Raw genomic sequence first — 27667 nt, 5'->3', positions numbered from 1 at the left:
CATTCCCAGAAACTTCATACAGCCCAGCCCTTCCTTCGCCAGGGCTGTAGGGACCCCAGATCCCGAGGAAACAACACTTGTCAGAAAAGCTGGACTCAGGAGCAAGCGGAGCCCTGCCTTCCGCCCCGGTCTCCCTTCTCAGATGAAGAAACCAAGGCCCAGGGGCATGAAGGGACATGGCTAGGTCAAGTCGGGTCAGGATGTGAGCCCCACAGGGCTCAAGGGCCAACAATACCAGTAAGAGTTAGCCTTCAAATCCAATTGTGAATTCTCCAGGCAGAGTACACACACGTTCATCACCAGTCCTCAGATGCTTTTCAAAAGGAAACAAACAAACAAATAAATCACTGGGGTGAAATTGGATTTTGAATTATCTTCACATCTGCTTCCCAGAATTAGTGCCCATCTCAGAGAATAAAAGCCCGATTCTGAAACCACAGCCCTCTGTAAATTGGTGTCATTGGCCACCAGGGGGCAGGCTTGTCACAGGTGCTGCCCAGGCTTGACAACTAAGGAATTTTTTTTTTTTTGAGACAGTCTCACTTTGTCATCTTGGGTAGAGTGCTGGTGCATCATAGCTCACAGCAACCTCTAACTCTTGGGCTTTAGTGATCCTCTTGCTTCAGCCTCCTGTGTAGCTGGGACTACAGGCACCTGCCACCACACTCAGCTAGTTTTGTAGAGACTGGGTCTCGCTCTTGCTCAGGATGGTCTCGAACTCCTGAACTCAAGCAATCCGCTGGTGTTGGCCTCCCAGAGTGCAAGGATTACAGGCTCCTAAGGACTTTCCTTCCACTGAGTTCTGCAGGGAAAGCCTGTTGTCCCGGCAGAGGGAGTGACTGGCGTGTTGGTGGCCCCTGACTCAAGTCTGGGTTGTCTCTGTCGTCAGGGCTGTTTTCTTTATTATACCTGTTTTCTTTGGGGTTTTGGGGGGGTGGGGTGGGAGAGGTGTTTGTTTTGTTTTGTTTTTGAGACAGAGTCTCATTCTGCTGCCCAGACTAGAGTGCCATGGTATCAGCTTAGCTCACAGCAACCTCAAACTCTTGGGCACAAGTGACCCATCCTGCTGCCTCAGCCTCCCGAGTAACTGGGACTACAGGCACCTGCTGTTTCACTGGGCTAATTTTTCTATTTTTAGTGCATATAGGGTCTTACTCTTGCCCAAGCTGGTCTTGAACTGAGCTCAAGCAATCCTCCTGCCTTGGCCTCCCAGAGTGATGGGAATGAGCCACTGTGCTCGGCCCCAGGCCTGTTGTTTTTGAATGCCAAACAATGGATCCACCCCGTTTATGGAGGACTAAGTATGCACCACAATTAGGGCTCAGTATTTTATCTGAGAATAGAGATAATCCTTGTTATCATTTGTTAAAGAAAGACAGATTCAGAGCGAGGTAGCAACTTCTTCCAGGCCACGCAGCCTGTAGGCGGCAGGACAGGAATTACAGAATGTTTGACAGAGCTCTCAGCAATGACATCACTTATCCTACTGCTTTGTAATAACATTCTAGAGTCACAGACTCACACTAGAACTGGAGGAAGCCCTCTAGAGCAACAGGCCTAATGTTTACTATCTTTGTTTTCACTATAGAATCTGTTATTCCAGGCTCGGTGCCCATACCTCAGTGGTCAGGGCGCTGGCCACATGCACTGGGGCTGGTGGGTTTGAACTTGGCCTGGGCCTGCTAAACAATGACAACAATAACAAAAATATAGCCGGGAATTTTGGTGGGTGCCTGTAGTCCCAGAGACTTGGAAGGCTGAGGCAAGAGAATCGCTTAAGCCCAAGAGTTTGAGGTTGCTGTGAGCTGTGATGCCACAGCACTCTACCCAGGGCGACATAGTGAAACTGTCCCAAAAAAAAAAAAAAAAAGAATCTGTTATTCCAAAGAAGCTGAATGAGCTTCTCAGCCCCACCACAAATCTACTGATCCAGAAACTCAGGGGGTGAGGCCCAGCATCTGTGCTCCAACAAGCCCCCCAGGCAAAGCTTCAGGGGCTTAGGTTGGAGAATCGCTGGCTGAGTTGAAGAAGGGATGAGGGAACTCTGTTCCTCTTTGGCTTGATTTTCTTTTGGCAAAAATTAGGGAAATCCTCCACCCTGGGCACTGAAGCTGCTGGTGATAGGCTGTGCATCCCAACGTGTTCATCTGGTTGCAAAGGTTTAGTTTGACTTCTGAACGTCTAATACTCGGGCTCTGAGACTTGCAGCCACCATCGTGCCCCCGATCACGTCCCAAGGTGTGTGGTGTGAAGTGGAGCAGTGCTGACCAGGTGTGGGCAGGCGTGGACCATGGGCTCCACCGGATTCCCTGTGTTCCTGTTGCTGCTGAGTTTTGTTACAGGAAATAGGAAACTAAGACACCTATTTTTCTGGGCTTCTAACTAGCCTGCCATGTGCTTCCTAAATCAGGGCCTTCTCCCAGGCTGTTTGTATGTCCTGAATTACCCTCTGCTCCTTCCCCACCTGTCCCTGGTGAATCCCCCTCAGATTTCTGTCCATTTCTGAGCCTAAATGGCCCTTCCTCTAGGAAGCCCTGCCTGGCCCTACCCTGACCTGGTCAGGTCTCCTCGCCCCCATTCAGCTCTCAGGACACCCTCAAACACCTTCCATTATCTCCCTCCCTGCCTCCTTCCCCTCCCTCACTGGCCCCCTCCAGGTCCCCTGTTCCTTTCCCATCTCTGACACAGGCTCTGTGAAGTCAGGGCCAAGGTGAATGAATGTTTGCAGGATGGATGTCGGGGGTGCCAGGAAGGCCAGCTCCACTCCACCCCACAGCTGTCTCCTCTTCCTTCCCCTGGCTCCTCCTCTTGGTCATTCACTCATCCAACAGACATTTATTTTATTTTTTTGAGACAAGAGTCTCACTATGTCACCCTGGGTAGAATGCTGTGGTATCATAGCTCACAGCAACCTCTAACCTTTGGGCTTAAGCCATTCTCTTGCCTCAACCTCCCAAGTAGCTGGGACTTACAGGTGCCCACCACAACGCCCGGCTATTTTTTTGTTGCAGTTGTCACTGTTGTTCAGCTGGCCCAGGCCAGGTGTGAACCCTCCAGCCTCCGTGTATGTGGCTGGCACCGTAACCACTGTGCTACAGGGGCTGAGCCCCAACAGACATTTATTGAACACCTAGTTTATTTCAGGCTCTTTTTCTGTCGATAGGGAGGACACCTGGGTGAATAAGGAAGGAACTGGAGTTTAGGTGCTACAGCAACCCTGGTGTAGGAGGCCGGAGGCCAGCAGGTGTCCTGAGGAAAGAACGGCAAGGCTCCCAAACTTAGAATCATGTCATTTATCTGCAGTGTTCACACACACACACACGTGCCCATGAGCCACACGCACAGAAGGCCCAGGGTTTCCACTGCCATTTCTGTGAAGAGGCGGTTTTGCATAAGAGCTTAGTGTGCACACACATGGGCTCCTGTCCTGAGTGAGGATGGTGCCCGGGTTCTTCTGTCAGGACAGCCATCCTCATTCCCAAGCCACTCACCAGAGGCTCTGCCCAAACTCATAAAAAGATTGGAGAGTCAGCTTGACACCTGTTGCTCAGCAGCTAGGGCGCCAGCCACATACACCAGAGCTGGCGGATTCGAATCCAGCCCAGGCCCGCCAAACAATGACAACTATGACCAAAAATAGCCGGGTGTTGTGGTGGGCACCTGTAGTCCCAGCTACTTGGAAGGCTGAGGCAAAAGAATCGCTTAAGCCCAAGAGTTGGAGGTTGCTGTGAGCTGTGACGCCAAAGCACTCTACCCAGGGCCACAGCTTGAGACTCTGTTTCAAAAAAAAAAATTGGAGAGCCTACAGGAGCGTCCAAACTTTGTTTTCTTTGCTGCCACGCATTAGGAGAAGAAGAGTCGTCTTGGGTCACACATTAAATACACAGACACTAATGGAAAGTGATGCGTTAAAGAAAGATTTATGCATAATTTCCATGATCTCTGACACCACAGATAAGCACAGCAGGCTTCAGATAATCCACATGGGGCCTGCGGGCCTCAGCTTGGACACCCCTGGTCGAGGTAGAGGGAGATGGTACCCTGTGTCCCCCTCCTCTGAGCCCACGGGGCCAGTGGACGCCTCCCCATGCCCAGGCAACAAGGGACAAGCTGGATCTTTCCTCACTGCCAGCTCTGCAGTACCGCCCTCCTCACAACCACAATCAGCCATGCTGTGGAATTTTCAAGGTGGGTTTCATACTCAGGTCCATTTTCCCCATTGGACCAGACACTCACCAAGGTACATACCGAGTTACCAGAACTTGAGGGAGTCACATTACCTCTCTGGGCCTACTTCAAAACAGGGGCAGGGGCAGGTGTGGAACTTAAAGGCTCTTAAGTAGGAATCTGTCTTTTGCACATACATTGGCACAGCAGTAGCATCAGAGAGCTTTAATTGTGGGGTGAAAACAAAGCCGTGGGTTTGGAGGAGGGGAGGATACTGTAGATTATAAATCATGATGCTAAGGGCCCCGCTGGCGGGCGGGTTCAGTCTTAGGAGTTTCTCTGCAGCCGCTTGCTGTCTGGCAGGTCCAGGGATGCTGTGGGTCTCCAGTTGGTTCTGCCTGAGCTGCTGATCAGGTGGCAGCTCTCAGAAGCTTGGGACAGGGTGCAGGCGATGGGGAGGAACCGGGATCGCATGCTCCCGCTGGGACATGGCCCACAGCGGTGGTCTGGGGTAGGACAGAGTGTAAGTGCTCTCCCCGGGGCCAGCCCTGGATGTACGCCATCTCTGCTTCAGCTGCTCATAGAGTCCGTAATTTGTAGGGGGTGCTGCAGGAGAAACCAGGGTTGGGATGAACAAGGCTGAGGGCAGCAGATTTGTCCCAACTGGCCCCAGGAATGGGTGGTGGGGGCCCTGCTCTAGCAGGGGCCAAGCCTGCCAAAGCACCAAAGGACAGAGAGGCTCGCAGGAGAGAGGGGTGGCCTGGGCAATCCCTGGGAGTCTCAGGGCAGGGCCTGCTCCCTGAGCACTCAAGAAAGACCAGGCTCCGATACAGAGGTCTGGGAGAAGCCAGCCCCACGGTGCGGCTGAGTACAGCACTACGATGTCCTGGATTGTCCCTCCCCAGGAGAAAAGCAGCAGTGTGAGCTGTGGGAGTGATGTCCAGGAGAGACCCACTCAAAAGTAACACAGTGATTGGGCGGCGCCTGTGGCTCAAGGAGTAGGGCGCTGGCCCCATATACTGAGGGTGGCAGGTTCAAACCCACCCCGGCCAAAAAAAAAAAAAAAAGTAACACAGTGAAGCCAGATGTGGTGGCTCACTTGTGTCCGTAATCCTAGCATTCTAGGAGGCCGAGGAGGGTGGATTGCTTGAGCTCAGGAATTCGAGACCGATCTGAGCAAGATAGAGACCTCAACTCTACTAAAAATAGAAGAAAACTAGCTAGCGTTGTGGAGGACATCTGTTGCCCAAGCTACTGGGGAGGCTGAGGCAAGAGGATCGCTTGAGCCTAAGAGTTTGAGGTTGCTGTGAGCTATATGACCCCACGGCACTCTACCCAGGGCTACTGAGTGAGACTCTGTCTCAAAAAAAAAAAAAAGAGAGAGAACGCAGTAACAAGCAGATCATCCTCTGACCTTTCCCCCTTTGCATCAAAAGTAGAACTGCTAGGAGATGGCATTGCTTTCTGTCCTCCTTAGCCTCAGGGTGGCTTGAAATGGAAATCAGATCAAGACACTCTCCTGCAAAATTCCCTCCCAGGTCTTGGAGTTGTGGGAAGGACAAAATCCACCCCCCTCGTTGTCCCTGACAAGCCCCCATGTGGTTCTCCTCCACTCCTGCTGCTTCCTGGGACTGCTCTTCCCCCAGTCCCCACATGGCTCCCTCCTTCTCAGCTCAACTATCCCTTCAAGCAAGAGGGATCACACGTCAACCCTAGGAGGAATTTGTGAACCAAAGGAGGCTCACAAACACCCCGCCTCACCTTCTGCCTCTTACTCTTTCCTTAGTACATCTCCCTGTCTGAAATTATCTTATTCACTCAATTGGGAGTTCTCTGATTCGTTCATGGGGTCTTAACCGTCTCTCCGCTGGGATGTCAACTTCCCAAGAGCAGAAATTCCACGGTGATTGTCATTGCTGTGTCCCCAGGGGCTACACCATGAATGTGACCTGGGAAATATTCTGTCACTACTCATGGCGTGAACAGCACTGCTAGGGAGGGTACAGCAGGGTTGCTCCCTGCCACCTGTGCTCCAGGTAAACGTGCCATCACAGTGCACAGGTGAGGACGTAATTCCATGGCCAAGGTTAACCTGTGTCCAGGGAAGAAAGCAGGCGGCAGTCCTGAGGGGGAAATAGGACTCATCCCTGGTAATTTCATCCTGCTGCTCTCCTGCAGCCCAGTCACACATGCGGCTCCCTCTGCACACGGCAGGCAGGTTTGTGGACACTTTACAGACCAATGCAGAGGAAAACCCTGAATTATGAAAGTACCAAGAAGGGGGAAGTCGGCCTTCTCCGGTAACCACAGCAACTTGTTCCTGTTCCAGGTGCGGAGGGGAGGCAGGCCCGGGTTGTAGTTGTGTCGGTTGTAATGGTCATCATACGTGCTGATCAGATGGCGGTAGGAGGGCTCCTGGTGGTGGGTGATCAGGTGTTTGTAGGGAAGCCCCTGGGAGGACAGACACAGTGGAGACGTTACCCACGGTTGGAAGGCAGGAGCTGCCACCATGAGGGTGGAGGGGGCCTCTTTGGGCTGGCGGTTTGTCCCACCCTGATGCAGCCCACTTTCGAGCCAGCTGTACTCAGTTCTCTGTATGGCGGGCTCCCAGACTCGGCCAAGTCAATTCATCCTAGAATGAGCTATGGTCGCCCATTAAAATGAAAGTCAGGACACCCTGCTGAATGAGAAGAGTGAGAGCCACCTCACTGCACGCTCTTGGGATTTGAAATTACACCCCGATCTGTCTCAGGTCTCGCCCATTGAAATGCCTATTTCCAAGGAAGTGAAGGTTGGCCCGTCCCAGCCTGGCGCGTGTGACTTGTACTTCAATCAGCTACTGTGGGAAGAACCAGAGAATGCTCCATAAATTGCCTTCTCCTGCCAAGGATTTACAGCCCCTCAGCTGGAAACTGGGGGAGTGATCACTTTGGTGGGGAGTTATTTACTCCTTACGCTGGGACGTTTGCCTGAATTGGTGCTTTTCCTAAGAAAATCCTCTTGGGCCTGGAAGAGAATCCCGGGGAACTGCGCTGATTTACAAGGGAGGAGAATGCTGCTTTCCACCCTTGTTCTCTTGTTGGGAGCAGACAGGGAGGTCTGCGTCTGCCGTGTCTGGGGAAACCGGCTGCACCCAATATTTCAAGTGGTGGTTCCATAAATAAGTCAGATCACAATGCCAGAGGGAGACATGGGGGGGGGGCACACACATTAAGCAGGGTTCCCAAGATCTGCGTCACCAGGGACCCCGGAGGGTATTTCCAGTGCTGAGGAAAGAGAGTTGGAGGGTTTCCCATTAACAGGGGAAAAGTGCTAAGGAGGCATTGTGTCAGGGAAAGGAGAGAGGCCACGAAGGAGTTTCTCCTGATTAGGATGCAGCCTTGTTATCTCAATTGTGTACCAGGGATGTGTCTCTAATTAGGCACGGGAAGGTCTCGGCCATGGAGACACTGCCTTTGAAAGAAGAGTTTCTTACTTACAGTCTCCAGGAGGAGGGGGTGCACATAGGGGGGAGGAGGTCAGGAGCAGGGCCCCAGAGCCTCTGTTGTGGTTTCTGAGGGGACAGATGGGCCAGGCAGGGCAGGCAAACTGGAGCAGGCTTAGCACTAGACAGTTGGAATCGATCCAGTGGGCTCTGGGCTATAGGGTAGTCTCTAGTTGTCCAGTGCTTGGCCCTGGGGTGATTTAAGGCAGGGGAAATGTTGGCGTGGTGCATGAGAGTTAGAGAAAAAAGGTGTCTGGGATATGGGAGTAGTTTTTGCCTCTTAGGGTAAGGTGGGAGCCAGAGATGGAGCAGGGAGCCGTCCTGGGATGAGGAGTGCAGAATCAAACAGGCCATTGCTGACCGAGTGGAAGCAGCGGTGTGGAAGCAGGGCTACGTCCAGGCCCCAGCGCACAATCGGTAATTTCAACAGAATCTTTAGAAACGAATATGCAATTGGTCCTTCCCTGAGCTGCAGAGCAGAGACATGTTCAGTCCCTCACCACTAGCCAGGTGTCTTGGGAAAGGAATGCACCCCCTCTGGTCACCAGCTGAATGATCTCTTGGGTGTCTTTCAGCTCGAAAATGCTCTAATTCTGACAGACGTCTGCCATCTTACGCTGTGCCCACCGGCTCTTGCCCAGAGTTTAAGCTGGGGTGTAGGGTCAGGCGGGGTGGGGGTGTGCAAACATAAATTGCTTCTGAGAGCAGCAGGCTAGCAGAAGCAGCTCAAGGGAACTCCCAGTGTGGGGTGGGGACAGAACACAGCTGTGCACCTGGCAGGAGAGCACCTGCAAGCTGGCCCTCCCCCGGAGCGCAGCTGGTAGGCACCCACAAGGGTTGATGGAGGAAAGGGCTCTCCCTGCTGTTTCTGGAAGGGCCTCTGGCACACTAAGTTAATAAAGGTCTTGAATACCCTCCTTGGTGTGGGGGAGGAGTTGCAGTGCCCTGCTCCCTGCTCTGAACACCTGGACCACAGTGATACGCATAAACAAATCCCTGATGGATAGAATGACTCTTGTCTCTTTGTACAAAAGAATAAGAAGCTGGGGCACCCGTGATTCAAAACCCCAGTGGTCCAAACATCACCACTACCTGTGCTGTGGTGTGGGCATACCCTACGTGATTCCTCACTATATTCACCTTCATTCAAAATTCACCTTATTTTTGCTTCTGTCATTCTTTGCCTATATTCTGTTTTTTGGGTTTTTTTTTTGGTAGAGGCAGAGTCTCACTTTGTCACCCTTGGTAGAGTGCTGTGATATCACAGCTCACAGCAACCTCCAACTCCTGGGCTTAGGCAATTCTCTTGCTTCAGCCTCCCAAGTAGCTGGGACTACAGGCGCCCACCACAGCGCCCGGCTATTTTTTTGTTGCAGTTTGGACGGGGCCGGATTCAAACCCCCCACCCTCGGAATATGGGGCTGGCGCCCATCCCATTGAGCCACAGGCGCCACCTGCTTCTCTCATTCTTTACCTCTATTCTGTTGGACCAGTGTGATCTAGGAGCTGGAATGTAGATTGGAAGAAATGGTACCAGCTTGAGATTAAACAGACCATCAACTCACACAAGTAACTATGGGTCTCGGCAGCCCTGGGGCTGGAAGGGTAGTAGGGACAGTACCAGTTTTCCCCACAGGGTACCAGGCTTAGAAGCTGGCTGGCGTCTCCTGAGCTTTGGGAGGGGCAGAGTCCTGTGTGTTATCGACTGTTCCCTATTTTTTTTTTTTTAGAGACAGAGTCTCACTTTGTCACCCTTGGTAGAGTGTTGTGGAGTCACAGCTCACAGCAACCTCCAGTGCTTGGGCTTAAGCGATTCTCTTGCCTCAGCCTCCCAAGTAGCTGGGACTACAGGCACCTGCCACAGTGCTCAGCTAGTTTTTTGTAGCATTTTGGCCGAGCAGGTTTGAACCTGCCACCCTCGGTATATGGGGCCGGTGCCCTACTCGCTGAGCCACAGGCGCCACCCACTGTTCCCTTTTACCTCGATTTTCTTCTTCCCGTACCACCTGGACACCTGGTCCGGTCTGCGGCCTGGGAAGGGGATGTAATCTTTTCTGTGAATGGACTGGGGTGTCTCAGTGACTCCAGCAAACTGAAAAAGACCAAATATCCGGGAGAACCTCAAGAGGCTGCTTCTCAAACCTCTGCTGGGCCCCCCAACTTCCTGAGCCATAGGAAGACTGGCACAGAAAGGGTAACTACAACCTCCAAGACACCCCGCAGGACACAGGAAGGGTGATCACTGGGGCCGGCAGCCCTCCCAACAGCAACCCTAGGGAGAGCGGCCATCGGCCACAGGGCCCCTTCTCATGGTCCAAACCTGCTACCTCCCTCAACTTCTCTCTCTGTGCTCCCCTCTGCTACCTCTGTTCTCCCTTTCTTTCTTTCTTTTTTTTTTTTTTTTTTGCATTTTCTAGCCGGGGCGGGGTTTGAACCTGCCGCCTCTGGCATATGGGGCTGGCGCCCTACTCCTTTGAGCCATCGGCGCCTCCCATCCCTTTCTTTTTCTTCTTTGTTTTTCACTTTTTCCAAGTCCACAATCTCATTATTATTTTTTTTTTTTTTGAGACAGAGTCTCACTATGTCACCTTCAATAGAGTGTTGCAGCATCACAGCTCACAGCAACCTCAAACTCTTGGGCTTAAGCGATTCTCTTGCCTCAGTCTCCCAAGTAGCTGGGACTACAGGCACCCAGCTATCTTTTGTTGCAGTTGTCATTGTTATTTAGCTGGCCCAGGCTGGGTTTGAACCTGCCAGCTTCGGTGTATGTGACTGGCACCGTAACCACTGTGCTATGGGTGCCGAGCTGAATTTTATTCTTTTCTAAGGCTGACTTATATTCTATTGCAAGTGTATACCACACTTTATCTATTCATCTATCAGTGGACAGTTGGGTTGCACCCACCTTTTGACGACTGTGAATAATGTTATAGGAATGTGGATATAGAAATATCTTTTGAGTCCCTGCTTTGAATTCTTTTGAGTATACACTCAGAGATGGAACTGCTGGACCATATGTTAATCCTGTGCTTAATTTTTTAAGGCATTGACATACTGTTTTCTACAGTGGCTGTACCATTCATTTTCTTTCTTTCTTTTTCTTTTTTGAAGACAGAGTCTCACTTTGTTGCCCTTGGAAAAATATGATACGTGATATCATAGCTCACAGCAACCTCAAACTCTTGGGCTGAAGCGATGCTCTTGCTTCAGCCTCCCACGTAGCTGGGACTACAGGTGCCTGCCACAATGCCCTGCTATTTTTAGAGACAGGGTCTCACTCTGGCTCAGGTTGGTCTCCAACCTGTGAGCTCAGGAAATCCACCCACGTCGGCCTCCCAGAGTGCTGGGATTATAGACGTGAACCACTGCCCGGGGCCAGCTTTGCAAAAAATTTTAAATGCAGGAAATGTGAGTCTTCCAACTTTGTTCTTTTTTTTTTTTTTTTCAAGAAAATTTTGGCTATCTGGGGTTCCTTGAGATTCCGCATGAATTTTAGGATGGATTTTTTTTCTATTTCTTCAAAAAAAAAAATACTGGGACACTGATAGAGATTGCATTGAATCTGTAGGTAGCTTTGTGTAGTACTGATATCTTGATTTAAGTCTTCCATCCATGAACACAGGCTGCCATCCATTTATTTATGGATAACATGATTTTTTAATTTTAATTTTTTAACCGTCTTTAATTTTTTTCAGCAGTGTTCAGTTTTTAGTGTATATGTTTTTCATCTCTTCAGTTTAAGCCTATTCCAAATATTTTATTCTTTTTGATGTTTTTGTAAAGAGAATTGTTTTCTTAATTTCCTTTTCAGAATTCATTGTTAGTGTTCAAAACCACAATTTTTTTGTATGCTGATTCTGTATCCTGCAACTTTGCTGAATTCTTGTATTCGTGTTGGGCTGGTAAACTGCCACTTTTACCCATCTGAGTCCCAAGTTAATCGGGGTGAGTGTGTGTGTGTGTGTGTGTGAGATCTTTAGGGTTTTCTACATATAAAATCATGTCCTCTACAAAAAGTGATAATTTTACTTGTTCCTTTCCAATTTGGATTTATTTATTTATTTTGAGACAGAGCCTCAAGCTGTCACCTGGGTAGAGTGCTATGGCATCACAGCTCACAGCAACCTCAAACTCCTGGGCTCAAGCGATTCTCCTGCCTCTGCCTCCCAAGTAACTGGGACTACAGGTGCCTGCCACAACGCCTGGCTGTTGTTGCAGCCGTCCTTGTTGTTTGGCGGGCCTGGGCTGGATTCGAACCTTCCAGCTCAGGTGTATGTGGCTGGCGACTTAGCCACTTGAGCCACAGGTGCAGAGCCAATTTGGATATTTTTCTTTCTCTTTCTTAATTGCTGTGGCTAGAATTTCCGATACTATGTTGAAAAGAAGTGGCAAACACAGGTATCTTTGTCTTATTCCTAATCTTCAAGGAAAGGCTGTCAGTCTTTCACCGCTGAGTATCATGTTTGCTGTGGGCTTTTCATAGATGGTCTTTATTATGCCAAAGTAGTTTTCTTGCTTTCCTAGTATGTTGTATATCTTTATTATGAAAAGGAGTTGGATTTTGTCAAAAGCTTTTTCTTTTTCTTTTTGAGACAGAGCCTCACTTTGTCGCCCTTGGTAGAGTGCCGTGTCATCACAGCTCACAGCAACCTCCAACTCTTGGGCTCAAATAATCCCCTTGCCTCAGCCTCCCAAGAAGCTGGGACTACAGGTGCCCGCCACAACGCCCAGCTATGTTTAGAGACAGGGGTCTCGATCTTGTTCAGGCTAGTCTGGGATGCCTGAGCTCAGGCAATCCACCCACCTGGGCCACCCGGAGTGCTAGGATAACAGGTATGAGCCACCGCGTCCAGTGCCACTTTTACCCATCAGAGCTCCAAGTTGAATGAAACAAGACCAACCCTCGGGTAGCCCCAGCCAGATGCGGAGGTGGCTCTGCTCCCCCCTGGAACTGAGGGAGGGATGGCAGCTGGGCCCCCCTTCCCCTGGTACTGCGGTCTGCTGCTCTGAGCGGGTGGGGAGACAGCAAGTGAAGACACCACGGGATTTTCTTTTTTTTTTTTTTTGTAGAGACAGAGTCTCACTTTATGGCCCTCGGTAGAGTGCTGTGGCCTCACACAGCTCACAGCAACCTCCAACTCCTGGGCTTAAGCGATTCTCTTGCCTCAGCCTCCCGAGCAGCTGGGGGATTTTCTATCATGTTGATTGTGTCTTTTCCTTGACTGGGCATTTGACTGTGGACTTTCGGCTGCTTTGTAGAGCCCCTGTGACATTTCAGCCAGTTGTTGCTGTTGTTGTTGTTGTTTTACATTTCCAGGGAGACTGAGGACCTGGCATTTCATAGTCCACTACCTTGCTGGCTCACTCCAGCTCCACTCTCTTTATGCAGTCTCCTCCAGGGGTGGGTGCAGCCCATAATATTCCTGGCTACTGCATCATCCACGGGCACCTGAAGGTGTTGCTCAACCAGTCCTTCTCCCTTGCTCACACTTGGTCCCCAAACAGGCCAGGACCACAGGTCACGTCTGGCTGCAAGTGTGGTGATGGCTAATGTTTTCTATAAAAACAGCCTTATCTGATACTCACAAGTCACCAGCATCTTCCCTCCCCTTCCGCTCAATTCTGCCTCACCCTCTTTTTCTTGCCCGTTTCCCAAGGACACATGAAGATGTCTGGATTCCTGTGCCTCCGTCTTGCTGGTCACCAATAAAGATTTTCAGTTTCAAGTAGCCCATCCAGGCACAGAATTTTCCAAAAGTCTTTAAAGCACAGTGGAAAACCAAAAGCCTGTTTGTTGTGTCTGAAAGCAAAAATGGAAACGCACAGATTGTGGAACCAGTGCCAGAGAGCAGTGGCATATCGCAGGACGCGGATACGGGAAGCCCCGCGCCTGCCTCCACAGGTGCCACTTTCGGAGCAGGGCCAGGCCAAGGACAGCGGATGTCCTTTGCACTGGAGACAGGAAATATCCAGATGCCCAGAAACACTCCACTGAGATTATTTCTAGAGGCACGAGTCTATTGACACCCCCACTATGGTGTTTTCAAGATATAACCGGGACCGTGATGATTGCTTGAATGGAACTCCCCTGTGCACAAAGATCCTAATGTCACATTCTCAAGATACAACCGTCTGCTGCCCTCTCCGGTCAGTCCTCCCACGGAGGCCTCTGCCCACCCGCTCTCCCTCCTTACCTTCCTCCTCTCTTCCACCCAATTTCCAGTGAGCACTTTGGTTGAATACCTGGTCTCAATTTTCCAGCTTGGAGTAGAGAGTGATTGTGGATTTATTGCAGTCAAAAGCATGGTAAGGAATTACCCTAAGTTTCTTTGACTTGACACTGTTTGGGAGGAGAGGTGTTAGAAAGTTGCTGAGTTTGGGGTGCCCTTTTTTCTTCCCAGCTGCTCTCCTGAGTTAGTAGCAGATGACACCCCAATGATTTCAGGGAATAAAACAGCCTTTCAGCCTCCAGAGAGAGGACTGTGGTCTTGGACTCCCCACTGTTGACTGTCTCCATGGTGACAGACTCTGGGTAAAAATAGGATCCTTAAGGGAGTAGCTGATTCTACAGAAGCCAAGTGGACCCTCCAGAAACAAACCAACAAACACCACCATACAAACAATAGCCAGAAGGACCTGGTTTCTGTGTTGTCACCCAAGACAGGCATCATCCTTGCTGCATTTTTACATGGGGGTGAGTCGAATTCTGCTGCTGTTTAATGAACACTGTCACACTTATCGTATACTAAGAAATTTATGTGCATGTGTATTCAGCCTGTTTAATCCTCACAGCAGTCCTCTGAGGCTGCCATTTTTGTACCCATTTTACACATGAGGACATTGAAACAAAGACAGATTAAGTGGCCACTTACCGTCATGTAGCTACTATGTGGAAGAGCTGGTGTTCAAATCTACTATGACTTAAGCCTAAACCACTGGGCTTCATTCACTGACCGCTACTTTGACTAAGGGGCTTCCATGAAGAATCCTGGCTCTGTGCTCACACTGATACAATAGGGTTCATTCGATCAGGCTTCATTCATTCATTCCAAGATCACTTTAAGTTAGAGAATCAGCAGGCCACTTTCAATAAAAAGTCGTAAGTTCCGAACCGAGCCCTCTGATAAAATGAAAGGCAGAGAAGCAACCAGCCAAAGCCTGCTAGAACGAGATGGCCACGAAAAACCTCAGGTTACCGCACTGCTCATCACGGCCTGCTTATGCTACACGAGCGCACAGTCATACAAAAAACTCCCACCAGCCCCATGACAGATCACCAGCGCCGCGGCAACTCCCAGAAGTTACTCTCCACGGTTTAAAAAGGGAAGGAGCCCTCAGTTCCAGGAACACCTGCACTCCCTTCCCAGAAATCTTATGAGTAATTCTCCCTGTGCTGAACACAAAATTAAATAAAAGGTATAAAATAAGAGCTTCAAAACTCACTGAGCGCTATACTCTGTTGCTCTACGACCTGCTGCTTACTTTTGACTTATGCTGTCAGCTTGCTTTAGAATGCTTTCCCATGCAAAGCCAAGAACCCACTTGGCCTTCAGGCTGGACCCCAGTTTTGGGGTCCACTTTCTTGTACCATCTTCACATTCTATGTCACGGGTGTTGAGCTGTGGCTGCCGTGTACTCATGACTAGGCCTGGGCCCCATCTCTACAGAGCTCAGTCCGGTGAGACAAAGTCTGCTCTTTCCTACTCATTAGGCAAAAATATAGATAGCCATCAACAGAGAGCTGGTTCAATAAATTGGGGTACTTTTATTATACCTATGGAACACTCTGCAACTGCTTTTTATTTATTTTTGTTTACTTATTTATTGAGACAGAGTCTTGCTCTGATGCCTTGGCTATCATCACAGCTCACTGCAACCTCAAATTCTTGAGCTTGAGAGATCCTCTTGCCTCATCCTCCCAAGTAGCTAGGAATACAGGCATGTGCCACCATGCTTGGCAAATTTTTCTACTTTTTGTAAAGATGGGGTCTTGCCTCTTGCTCAGGCTGGTCTCAAATTCCTAGGCTCAAGGGATCCTCTCGCCTTGGACTCCCAAAGTTCTGGGATTACAAGCGTGAGCCACTCTGCCCAGCCATCATAACTGTTTTAAAGGCCAATGTAGGAAGTCACCTTTGACATACAATTGAGTTAAAGAACCAAAATTACAGTAGTCTTGCTTAATGTAAAGACATTGGATGTCAGCAGGCAGAGAGACTGTGTCCAATGGCCTTTAAACAAGAATAAAGGAACTCCAGGAAACTATTTGTTCCGTCCTAAAACTAAGCATTGGGCAGGGAAGACCACATCAGATGTCCCTCAGAGGACAGTAACCACAGTCTGGGCAGTCAAAATGCAAGGAACCACATGTTCTGTATAATTCCATTTTTAAAACCTGCTGTTGGCAGATATAACAAAAACATGAAAAAGTACATTTTAAAAAATGTATAGGCCGGGCGTGGTGGCACATGCTTGTAATCCTAGCACTCTGGGAAGCCAAGACAGGTGGATTGCTTGAGCTCATGAGTTGAAGGTTGCTGTGAGCTGTGATGCTACATCTACCCAGGGCAACAGCTTGAGACTCTGGTCTCTAAATAAATAAATAAATAAATGTACGGTTGAAAGCACAGGCTAGGGCAGACATGACAGCTGGTCAGTTTAGATGATTGACTTTTACATTAGAATGTTGTTCATTGTTCATGAGTCATGGGTTCTGCCAATTCTTATTTAAGATGAGGGTTAACATGGTCTTCACTTTGAACTCAAATGTATAAAACTATAATTTTGGATAGGGAAGAACAGAACGGTCTTGGAGAGGCTATTCTCACTGTTCTCCAGAATCCGGCCTTCTAACAGACGTGGTGGACCCATCCCCATCTCTGCCTGTTAGCTGATAGTGACAGGTGGCCGGATCCTCTATGTCCAGTAACACAGATAAATGAATTATGGTAAAGCAAAACTCTACAAACCTACAGGGTCAGTTGAGCACCCCTCCCCACTCACACCCCAGGCCTCCACCACTAGACACCAACTTCCAGCTTCTACACGCCGACATCCTTGCTTTTCTTGGTATGCTTAGTGGCAAACTAGGATCTCTAGGCAATAATCTGTAGTTTTGCCCCTTTGTGGACTTGGTATGTAAATGGAATCCTCTAGTATGTATTGACTTGAGTGGGGTATCTTTTCCCCACTATAGGTGACATTTTTAAAATTCACCCAGGTTGCGTGTAAGCTGTGGTTGCCACGACTGTTTGTCCCATGGTCCAGGAGTCCTGGTACCCAGATACAGCAGCAATTCTCAAACTTTTTAATCTCAGGACATCTTTAGTCTCATATAAAGTTTGGAGGACTCAGAGGGTTTTCTCATGGGGATTCTATTGTGAGGTGCTGGAGCCGGTTGCACCAGCCCAGGAGGCCCCATTGTGACCTCTTCTCACCATCATGCCTGTTTTGTGAGGTCACATGGATGGCTCGAAATGGGTCACAGTGGGAATATTGACACCACAGAATTGGCAGACGCTACATAAGCAGGGTGTTACTTTTCCTCCCAGAGAGCCAGTTTATCAGCATACTGCTGGTTATAAATGTTCATTTTTTTTTTTTTTGAGACAGAGTCTCACTATGTCGCCCTTGGTAGAGTGCCGTACCATCATAGCTCACGGCAACCTCAAACTCTTGTGCTCAAGCGATCCTCTTGCCTCAGCCTCCCAAGTAGCTGGGACTACAGGCGCCCACCACAATGCCCAGCTATTTTTAGAGACAGGGTCTCGCTCTTGCTCAGGCTAGTCTCGAACTCCTGAGCTCAAGCCATCCACTGGCCTTGGCCTCCCAGATGACTGGGATCACAAGGATGAACTACTGCACCCAGCCTAAATTCATTAATTTAATTTCAAAACAATATACAAAAAAAATGCATGTTAACATTAATTTTGACTCCATTTTCCCAAACCAAAAATTTAGTTGGAAGAGCAGCACTATTTTACGTTTTTGCAAATATGTTTACTATGTAGACTGATAAAAAACAGTTGGATTCTCCTTGCTATCTGGAATAGGTTTTATCACTACTTTCCTCAGGCTGGTCTCAAACTTTTCCAGTGATCTTCCTGCTTCCCACTGCTTCCCAATGTGCTGGGATTACAGGCGTGAGCCACTGTGCCCGACCTATGCTCGGTTTTTAATCAGGCTGTTTGTTTTTTTGTGGTCCAATGTTATGAATTAAGTCTAGGTCAGGAGGGCTCTGTTTTGTTTCGGTTTGTTTTTGTTGAAAGCCTTTCCATGTTTGATCCACTATCTTTATTTAATTGAAAACTATTTCGGTTTTCTTTTTCCTTTTCCGGTTTTGGTTAAGTTGGGATTTTCTAGACGTTGATACATTGCGTCTAAATTTTCAAAATGTTTGACACGTGTTCCTCATAAAGTCCTTTTACTATCTTCTTAAGATCTCTGGGACACCAAATCCCCTTGTATTCCCAGTACTAACTCTTTCAAGCCTTCCCTATCTTTATTGATCTCACCAGCTTATCCATTTTATCAGTCTTTTCAAAAAACCAAAATGTGGCATTGCTGATCACCTCCACTGGGTGATTGTTTTAATTTTAGGGATTTTTGCCTTAAAGTTGCAAAAAAAAGGTAAAGTGGGTAGGATGGCTCACGCCTGCAATCCTACCGTTTCCCCGAAAATAAGACAGTGTCTTATTTTAAGGTGTGCTCCCAAAGATGCGCTAGGTCTTATTTTCAGGGGACATCTTATCTTTCCTGTAAATAGGTCTTATTTTCGGAAGATGTCTTATTTTCGGGGAAACAGGGTAGCACTCTGGGAAGCTGAGGCCAGTGGATTGCCTGAGCTCAAGATACCAGCCTGAGCAAGAGCGAGACCCTGCCTGTCTCTACTAAAAATAGAAAAACAAGCCAGGCATTGCGGGGGGTATCTGTAGTCTCAGCTACTCATGAAGCTGAGGCAGGAGGATTGCTTAAGCCCAGGAGTTTGAAGTTGCTGTGAGCTATGATGCCACAGCTCTCTACCCAGGACAACAAAGCAAGACTCTGTCTCCAAAAAAAAAAAAAAAAAAAGGGGCAGCGCCTGTGGCTCAGTGAGTAGGGCGCCGGCCCCATATACCGAGGGTGGTGGGTTCAAACCCAGCCCCAGCCAAACTGCAACAAAAAAATAGCCGGGCGTTGTGGCGGGCGCCTGTAGTCCCAGCTACTCGGGAGGCTGAGGCAAGAGAATCATGTAAGCCCAAGAGCTGGAGGTTGCTGTGAGCCGTTTGACACCATGGCACTTTACCGAGGGCGGTAAAGTGAGACTCTGTCTCTACAAAAAAAAAAAAAAAGGCTCGGAGCCTGTAGCTCAGCAGCTAGGGTGTCAGCCATTTACACCTGAGCTGGCTTGAACCCAGCCCAGGCCTGTCAAACAACAATAACAACTACAACCAAAAAATAGCCAGGCGTTGTGGCAGGTGCCTGTAGTCCCAGCTACTTGGGAGGCTGAGGCAAGAGAATCATTTAAGCCCAAGAGTTTGAGGTTGCTGTGAGCTATCATGCCACGGCACTCTACCGAGGGCAACATAATAAAACTGTGTATCAAGAAAAGAAAAGAAAAAAAGCTGTAAAAAAAATTTTTTTTAATTATACATTTAAAAGTATAAAAATTCTTTTGTAAAACTTTATCTTTTTCCTTTCCTTCCTTGTACTTTCCTTGGATTTATTTTTTTGTCATTTTTCGAGATGAAGTTTTGTTTAGTGCATTAACATTCAGTCTTTATTCCTTTCTTACGTTTACTTTTGAGACTCTAAGTTCCTTTCATTACTGTTCTGAGGGTATTCATTTACTTAATTATTATAATATTTTGCTGCCTCCCATAGAAAACTAAACTGCTTTCTATAACTTTGTTTTTTTGCTTTGGGTATTTTTATTTGTTTTGTTTTTCGAGGTTTTTTTTTGAGACAGAGTCTCACTATGTCACCCTCAGTAGAGCGCTGTGGCATCACAGCTCACAGCAACCTCAAACTTTTTTGAGCTTAAGCGATTCTCTTGCCTCAGCCTCCAAGTAGCTGGGACTACAGACGCCCACCACAACACCCGGCTATTTTTTTGGTGCAGTTGTCATTATTGTTTAGCTGCCCAGGGCTGGGTTCTAACCTACCAGCCTTGGTGCATGTGGCCAGCACCGTAACCACTGTGCTATGGGCGCTGAGCCTCATTTTGTTTTTTTTTGAGACAGAGTCTCACTCTGGCACCCTGAGTAGAGTACCATAGCATCATAGCTCACAGCAGCCTTAAACTCTCAGGCTCAAGAGATCCTCTTGCCTCAGCCTCCTGATTAGCTGGGACTATAGGCACTCCCCACAACACCTGGCTATTTTTTAGAGATGGGGTCTTGGTCTTGCTCAGGCTAGTCTTGAACCTGTGAGCTCAGGTAATCTACCTGCCTCGGCCTCCCAGAGTGCTGGGATTACAGGCGTGAGCCACTGTGCCCAGCCTTCATTGTCCATTTTTCCTAAGAATAAATCCCTTTAGCAATTCCTTTAATGCAGTCCTGCTGGTGGCAAGATGTATTTTACGGTGGTAGGACGCCGGCCACATACACTGGGGCTGGTGGGTTCAAACCCGGCCCAGGCCTGGAAAAAAAATCTTTACTTCCCTTTTTATTCTGAAGTATATTCTCAGTGAGTGTAGATACCAGTTTCGTAGTTACTTTCCCTCACATGTGCAAGAAATCATCCCATGTTTTTCTGACCGTCACTGCTGCTTCTGAGAAAACAACTATCAGTCTAACTATTAATTCTTTTAAGGTATCTGGGGTTTTTTGTTTTGTTTTGAAGATTCCTCTTTTTTTTTTTTGCCTTGACAGATTCTCACTATGTCACCCTAGGTAGAGTGCCGTGCTGTCACAGCGCACAGCAACCTCAAACCCTTGGGCTTAAGCGATTCTCTTGCTTCAGCCTCCCAAGTAGCTGGGACCACAGGCGCCCGCCACAACGCCCGGCTATTTCTTTTCTGTTGCAGTTGTCATTGTTGTTTAGCAGGCCTGGGCTGGATTCGAACCCGCCAGCCTAGGTGTATGTGGCTGGCACCGTAACCACTATGTAACAGCACCGAACCTACTTTTTTTCCTTTCTTTCAAAGGCTATAATGTCTTGGTAAAGACATTATTTTATTTTTATCTTTGGTTTTCTGCAGCTTTATTCTGGTTTATCTGGCAGTGAATTGCTTTATGCTGCTTGGGGTGCACTTCTGGGATCTATGGATAAATGTCTTTCAGTCCCTTTAGAAAACTCCCAGCTGTTATCTGCTCAAATACTCCTTCCCCTCCCTTTCTCTTTTCTCTCTTCTGGGACACCAGCTAGCTATTGTTTACACCTTATCACTGAATGCTCCATCTTCTGGTTCCCTTGTCTGTATTTTCTTTTTTTTTCTTGAGACAGAGCCTCAAGCTGTCACCCTGGGTAGAGTGCTATGGCATCACAGCTCACAGCAACCTGCAACTCCTGGGCTCAAGCGATTCTCCTGCCTCAGCCTCCCAAGTAGCTGGGGCTACAGGCGCCCGCCACAACACCTAGCTATTTTTTGGTCACAGTCGTCATTGTTGTTTGATGGGCCTGGGCTCGAACCCACCAGCTCAGGTATATGTGGCTGGCACCTTAGCTGCTTGAGTCACAGGTGCCAAGCCCTCTTATCTGTATTTTCTACCCTTTTGCCTTTTCATGCTTGATTTCAAATTGTTTCTCCTGACCTAGATTCCAGTTTACGTAACTTCTCTTCAGGTATGTTTAATGCGAAATCAAACCCATCTGTTGAATTTTTTAATTCTAGAATTTATTTGACTATAAATGCTATATCATTTTGTAAAGTTTCAATTTACCTTTTAAAAGTTTGTTTTAGGCCGGGCGTGGCAGCTCACACCTGTAATCCTGCACTCTGGGAGGCTGAGGCAGGTGGATTGCCTGAGCTCACAAGTTGAAGGCCAGCCTGAGCAAGAGTGAGACCTCGTCTCTAAAAATAGCTGACATTGTGGTGGGCACCTGTAGTCCCAGTCCCAGCTACTTGGGAGGCTGAAACAAGAGAATCACTTGAGGCCAAGAGTTTGAGGTCGCTGTGAGCTATGATACCATGGCATTCTACCGAAGGTAACAAAGTCAGACTATCTCAAATACAATAAAAAATAAATAAAAATTTGTTTTACTTCTCAAATTTTTATTTATTTATTTATTTGAGACAGAGTCTCACTATGTTGCCCTGAGTGATTGCTACTTGCCTCAGCCTCCCAAGTAGCTGGGACTACAGGCGCCTGCCACAACACCCGGCTATTTTTTTGTTGCAGTTGTCATTATTGTTTAGCTGGCACGGGCTGGGTTCAAACTCACCAGCCTCAGTGTATATGGCTGGCTCCGTTAACCACTGTGCTATGGGCGCCGAGCCTACTTCTCAAATTTTTAAATCAACACGTTCTATTTCCCCAAATTTCAAATTTAGGATTTATCTCCTTGAGCACAGCAAGAAAAGATGTATTTTACAGTCTGTGGATCTTTTCTTTTTTTCCTGTTGTTCCCGTGGCTTCTTGTTAGTGGCTCTTTTCTTGTGCCTGGTATTTTAAAAATTATTTGCAAAAAGAATTTAAGGCCAGGAATGATACTGTCTTCTTCCAGAAATGGTGGCCATTTTGTTTCTCCAGGCACCTGTGACCAGTAGACATTGGGGACCACTTTAATCCAGTTAGGACCACTTTAATCCACGTCTTCACTCACTGCAGAGTCACAATACAATACGCTGAGAGCTGTGATGAAGGAACTGGTATACCATGTAAGTGCAAAGGAGAAGTGTCTAACCCAGGCGTCCTCCAACTACGGCCCACGGGCCACGTGAAGCGGTGTGAATTGTATTTGTTCCCGTTTTGTTTTTTACTTCAAAATAAGATATGTGCAGTGTGCATGGGGATTTGTTCATTTTTTTTTTTTTTTTAACTATAGTCTGGCCCTCCAACGGTCTGAGGGACAGTGAATTGGCCCCCTGTTTAAAACGTTTGAGGACTCCTGGTCTAACCCTACTTGGAGCAAGATAGTTTTCCAAGGAAGGCAAAGTCTAAGATGAGACCTAAGGGGTGAGTAATGAACTGACCTTTCCCCTCCTGGTCCAGTGTGCCCTGTGGACACTTCTTATCGATGGCAAATCAGTTTAGGGTTGCAGAGGGAACCAAATGGTTGTAGGGTGGTGGATTTGGGATGCACACCTACTTGTGTTCAAATTCCAGTCCTGCCACTTACCAAGGAACTTTGACCAAGTTCCCTGGACTAGTCAACCTTGGTTTCCTAATCTATAAATTGGGAGTAAATATCATGTAGTTTATAACATGATGAAAATTCAATGAGTTGTCACCTATAAAGCACCTAGTAAAAATGACTGTCACACATAAAGGGTCCATAGGAGGCAGCGCCTGTGGCTCAAAGGAGTTGGGTGCCGGCCCCATATACCGAGGGTGGTGGGTTCAAACCCGGCCCCGGCCAAAAACTGCAAATAATAATAATAATAATAATTTTTAAAAGGGGCAGCTCCTGTGGCTCAGTGAGTTGGGCGCTGGCCCCATATACTGAGGGTGGCAGGTTCAAACCCAGCCCTGGCCAAATTGCAACAAAAAATAGCTGGACATTGTGGTGGGCATCTGTGGTCCCAGCTACTCAGGAGGCTGAGGCAAGAGAATCGCCTAAGCCCAAGAGCTGGAGGTTGCTGTGAGCTATGATGCCACAGCACTCTACCAAGGGCAACAAAGTGAGACTCTGTCTCTAAAAAAATAAAGGGTTCATAAAAGTCCAAGCCTTTCTTCTCTTTATGCCTAAACCAAGTTTATTTTAGTAACAAAAAAAGGGAAATTGTTTCCTTTTCCAACATTAGAAGAGTATATTTGAAAACTTCAGCAACTTGGGATTTTTATGGAAAAAATCCCAAGAGGAATAGTTCTAGACTCTCTTTGAGTAGAAAATCTCTGCATACAAGAGTAAGGTGTTAACCCCAATGGAGGCTTCCCTGAATCTGATAAACGGCAGCTCTTAGGTTGGGTCCGACCAACAGCGTGTATCTAATCACAGCTTAATGTCACATCAGCATGATTTGTATGAACAACCTCATGCTCCAGATGTGACTGTCCCCATTTCAAGGCAAGAAAACTGAGTGGTTAGCAGGTTACTTAAATGTTGGGACTCTGGTTGGCTCCAGACCACATGCTCTTCCTTACTCTGCTTCCTGGAGGAGCCTGGAGAATCATAGCCCAAAGTGTGTGTCTGCAATTGAAAATTCAAGTTATCCTGGCTTGGCACCCGAAGCTCAGTGGTAGGGCGCCGGCCACATACGCTGGGGCTGGTGGGTTGGAACCCCGCCCGGGCCTGCTAAACAACAATGACAACTAAAACAACAACAAAAAATAATAGCTGGGCATTGTGGTGGGCTCCTGAAGTCCCAGCTACTTGGGAGACTGACTGCTTAAGCCCAGGAGTTTGAGGTTGTTATGAGCTGTGATGCCATGGCACTCTACCAAGGGTGACATAGTGAGACTATCTCAAAAAAAAAAAGATGGGCAGCCTGTGGCTCAAGGAGTAGGGCACTGGCCCCATATACCAGAGGTGGTGGGTTCAAACCTGGCTCTGCCAAAAAAAAAAAAGAAAGAAAGAAAAGAAAATTAAAGTTGTCCTGAGCTTTGGCAATGATCTAGGCAGGGAGTTGTTTCATAGTCACAGAGATAGAGCCTTGAGGATTGCTCTAAGACCAGAAATGCTTTGAAACCTAAGCCTTATCTGATTCAACTTTGTGCAGCCATTTGCAAGACAGCTGGCTGCAATGTTTGGGCAGGAATGTTCTGCCCCGGGAACAAAGCAAACCACAGTACCTGTGGAAGCAGGAGCCAGTGCTCACTCCGGCAACCTTTGCTTTGTTAAACAGAGGCAGGAATATTAAAGGTAAAAACAGGCCATGCCAACTCTGTCCCACCTTACCAGTTGCTAAGCCAATCAATTCTCTTTTTGCTTTAGGCATTAGTTGCCCCAATCTGTCTACTTCCTTCCCAACTGAGAGAGACCTGCTATAAAAAGGGAATGAGAAAGGCATTTTGGTAGAATTACCAACACTTCAAATGTGCCCAGCTAATTGTTCTTCTTGAATCTATCACAGAGAATCTGACTTGCAGAAACAGGTGTGTGCAGAAACGCTGACTACAGATTTGTCACCTTGAGAAACTGGAAATAGACCAACTGTGTCCCTGGGTAGGGAATGGATAAAAACCATACTCTGGAATTCTATGCAATAGCTAAAAAGAGTACAATGGATCCATTTTTATTAGACTACATGCCTAAGATAAATTGTTGGGTTAAAAAATAAAAACTCAAGTTTCACAACAACATGTACAGAATAACATCTATTATGTAACAGTATATGGCAAAGTCAAACAACAAAATTAATACTTTATATTTCCTGTGGGTGCGTATCATTTAATGCATAGAAACAGGCTTTAAGGATTTAGAAAATCACACCCCTCCTTCAAGAAAGGTAAAAGCGGATATATGGGTATAAATGAAAGGGAAAAGATTTGGAGGGGAGGGCAGTCAAAAGGGACTTTAGCCATATCACTGATATTTTAAGGTTTTACTTCAAAGGAGAGTGTATTTGTAGATCACGTATAATTTAAAATTAATTTTTAGAAAGGGCCAGGCAGGATGGCTCATACCTGTAATCCTAGCACTCTAGGAGACCAAGACAGGTGCCTTGCTTGAGCTCACGAGTCTGAGACCAGCCTGAGCAAGAGCGAGACCTCGTCTCTAAAAAATAGCTGGGCGTTGTGGCGGGCACCTGTAGTCCCAGCTACTTGGGAGGCTGAGGCAAGAGAATCAATTAAGCCCAAGAGTTTGAGATTGCTGTGAGCTATGAAGCCACAGCACTCTACAGAGGGTGACAAAGTGAGACTCGGCCTCAAAAAAAAAAAAATAAATAAATAAAATTCATTTTTAGAAAGACAGGAAGTGGAAATATTATGATCAAGAGTGTGGTAAGCTTAAAATTGTCCAAAAACATCTGCCGCCTCTCTCTGAGGGGAATTATGTTTCTCCCTCCCATCAGCATCACGCTTGATCATGTGACTGCTCTGGCCAATGAAAGGTGTGCAGCAGCTCGGAGAGCTGGTATTATATGATTCACCATGTTCTTTTCCTCTGCCACGGGACTGGGGACATTTCCGATAAATACTGCCCCATTCATCTACTGGTCCTGGGGCAGACATAGGTGGGGCACAGCTACAGTTGACCCATGAGGACCGTGTAAAGTGTAATGTGAGCAAGAAATAGAGCTTTGCTACCATAGGCCACCAGATTGTGGGGCTATTTGTCCTTGCACCTGACCTATACTAACTAGCCCATCCTAGCCTCACGAATAAGGGGAGGGAGCAAGCGGTCACTCTGGAGCAGAGAGACAGGAGACAAAGTCTGAGGTCAGGACGCAGGGAAGTCTTGGGTGGATGAGGAGTATCTGAGGGAAGTGGGGAGAAGAGAGGCAGACAAAATTTTTGCTAATTTCTTTTTCTTTTTTTTTTTTTTTTTGAGACAGACTCTCACTCTGTCACTCAGGCTAGACTGCCATGGCATCAACCTAGTTCAGAGGAACCTCAAATTCCTGGGTTCAAGTGATCCTCTCGCCCCAGCCTCCTGAGCAGCCTGGACCCGCAGACACCTGCCACTGCTCCTGGCTGATTTTTCTTCTTCTTTTTTTTTTTCTTTTCTTTTTGTTCGAGACAGAGTCTCACTTGGTCACCCTTAGTAGAGTACCACGGTGTCTTAGCTCACAGCAACCTCAAGCTTTTGGGCTGAGGTGATCCTCTTGCCTCAGTCTCCCAAGTAGCTGGGACTGCAGATGCCTGCCACAATGCCCAGTTATTTTTGAGAGTCAGGGGTCTCACTCTGGCTCAGGCTGGTCTTGAACCTGTGAGCTCAGGCAATCCACCCACCTCAGCCTCCCAAGTGCTGGGATTACAGGCATGAGCCACCAAGCACAGCCCTTGATTTTTCTATTTTTAGTAGAAATGGGGATCTCGTTCTTGCTCAGCCTAGTCTCAAACTCCTGAGCTCAGGCAATCCACCTGCCTCCACCTCCCAGCATGCTATGATTACAGGTATGAGCCACTTGCAGGGCCCAAATTTTGCTAATATTTCAACTTTGTCTCAGACCTCATCCTTAATCACCTACTGATTATAGAAAGCGCTCTGGCCTGCAGCTCACCGTCCTTTCTTAAATGGTGCTTGCCCTGCGCTAACTGGCAGATTTTTCTGGGGAAGCTCCAGTGATTTACTGAAATACTCCCCAGTGTCTCGGCTTATAGATGTGTGGCTGCCCACCTCCCCTGCATGGTGTCACTTGAACATCTCAGCTATGCACTGACAGACAGACTCCTTGGTGACCACAAGGGGACCAATTTCAAAGCCATTCAGATAGGAAAGGAAACCACGGAGCAAAAATACTTGACTTTATCAACTTGACTCAGATCAGATAGTAGCTGACAACTTGCTGGAAAGGAAATGACTCAGCTAAGATCATGTGGCTCAGTAGTGTCTGGGAAGGAAAAGAGGTGCAATCCTGGGCTAATGGACCATAGGGCAAAGCAGTGAAGATCTTTTAGGCAGAGCAGAGTGGCAATGAGCAGGGTGGGTCCAACAACATGGCCTTGGGCAATCTACTTAACCAGCTGCTTTAGCTCACATGGAAAGAGAAAGAAAATGAATGAGGTTATTAATCTCTCTAGGCCTCAGATTTTTCATCTGTAAAGTGGGTTTAAGAACACAGACATAGGGGGCAGTGCCTGTGGCTCAGTGGGTAGGGTGCCAGCCCCATATACTGAGGGTGGTGGGTTCAAACCCAGCCGAACTTCAACAATAAAAATAGCCGGGCATTGTGGGGGGCGCCTGTAGTCCCAGCTACTCGGGAGGTTAAGGCAAGAGAATCACCTAAGCCCAGGAGTTGGAGGTTGCTGTGAGCTGTGACACCACAGCACT

At 47.7% G+C, this 27667-nt stretch overlaps 1 protein-coding gene across 1 annotated transcript; it reads right to left on the bottom strand.

Moving 5' to 3' along the window:
• Nucleotides 1-4437: 4437 nt before the first annotated feature.
• On the bottom strand, nt 4438-14089 carry CFAP107 (cilia and flagella associated protein 107). The gene is made up of 4 exons (XM_053576712.1): nt 13846-14089; nt 9633-9743; nt 6441-6618; nt 4438-4773 (listed from the first exon to the last, which is right to left on the bottom strand). The coding sequence occupies exons 1-4, from the start codon at nt 13954-13956 to the stop codon at nt 4592-4594; spliced, it is 582 nt and encodes a 193-aa protein (XP_053432687.1). The 5' UTR covers nt 13957-14089; the 3' UTR covers nt 4438-4591.
• Between the last annotated feature and the right edge of the window lie 13578 nt (nt 14090-27667).

This window comes from Nycticebus coucang, chromosome 22, assembly GCF_027406575.1.
Source record: "Nycticebus coucang isolate mNycCou1 chromosome 22, mNycCou1.pri, whole genome shotgun sequence".
Taxonomy (NCBI): Eukaryota; Metazoa; Chordata; class Mammalia; order Primates; family Lorisidae; genus Nycticebus; species Nycticebus coucang.
The sequence above is the reverse complement of the archived record's forward strand: the minus strand, read 5'-3'. Positions and strand labels throughout refer to the sequence as shown.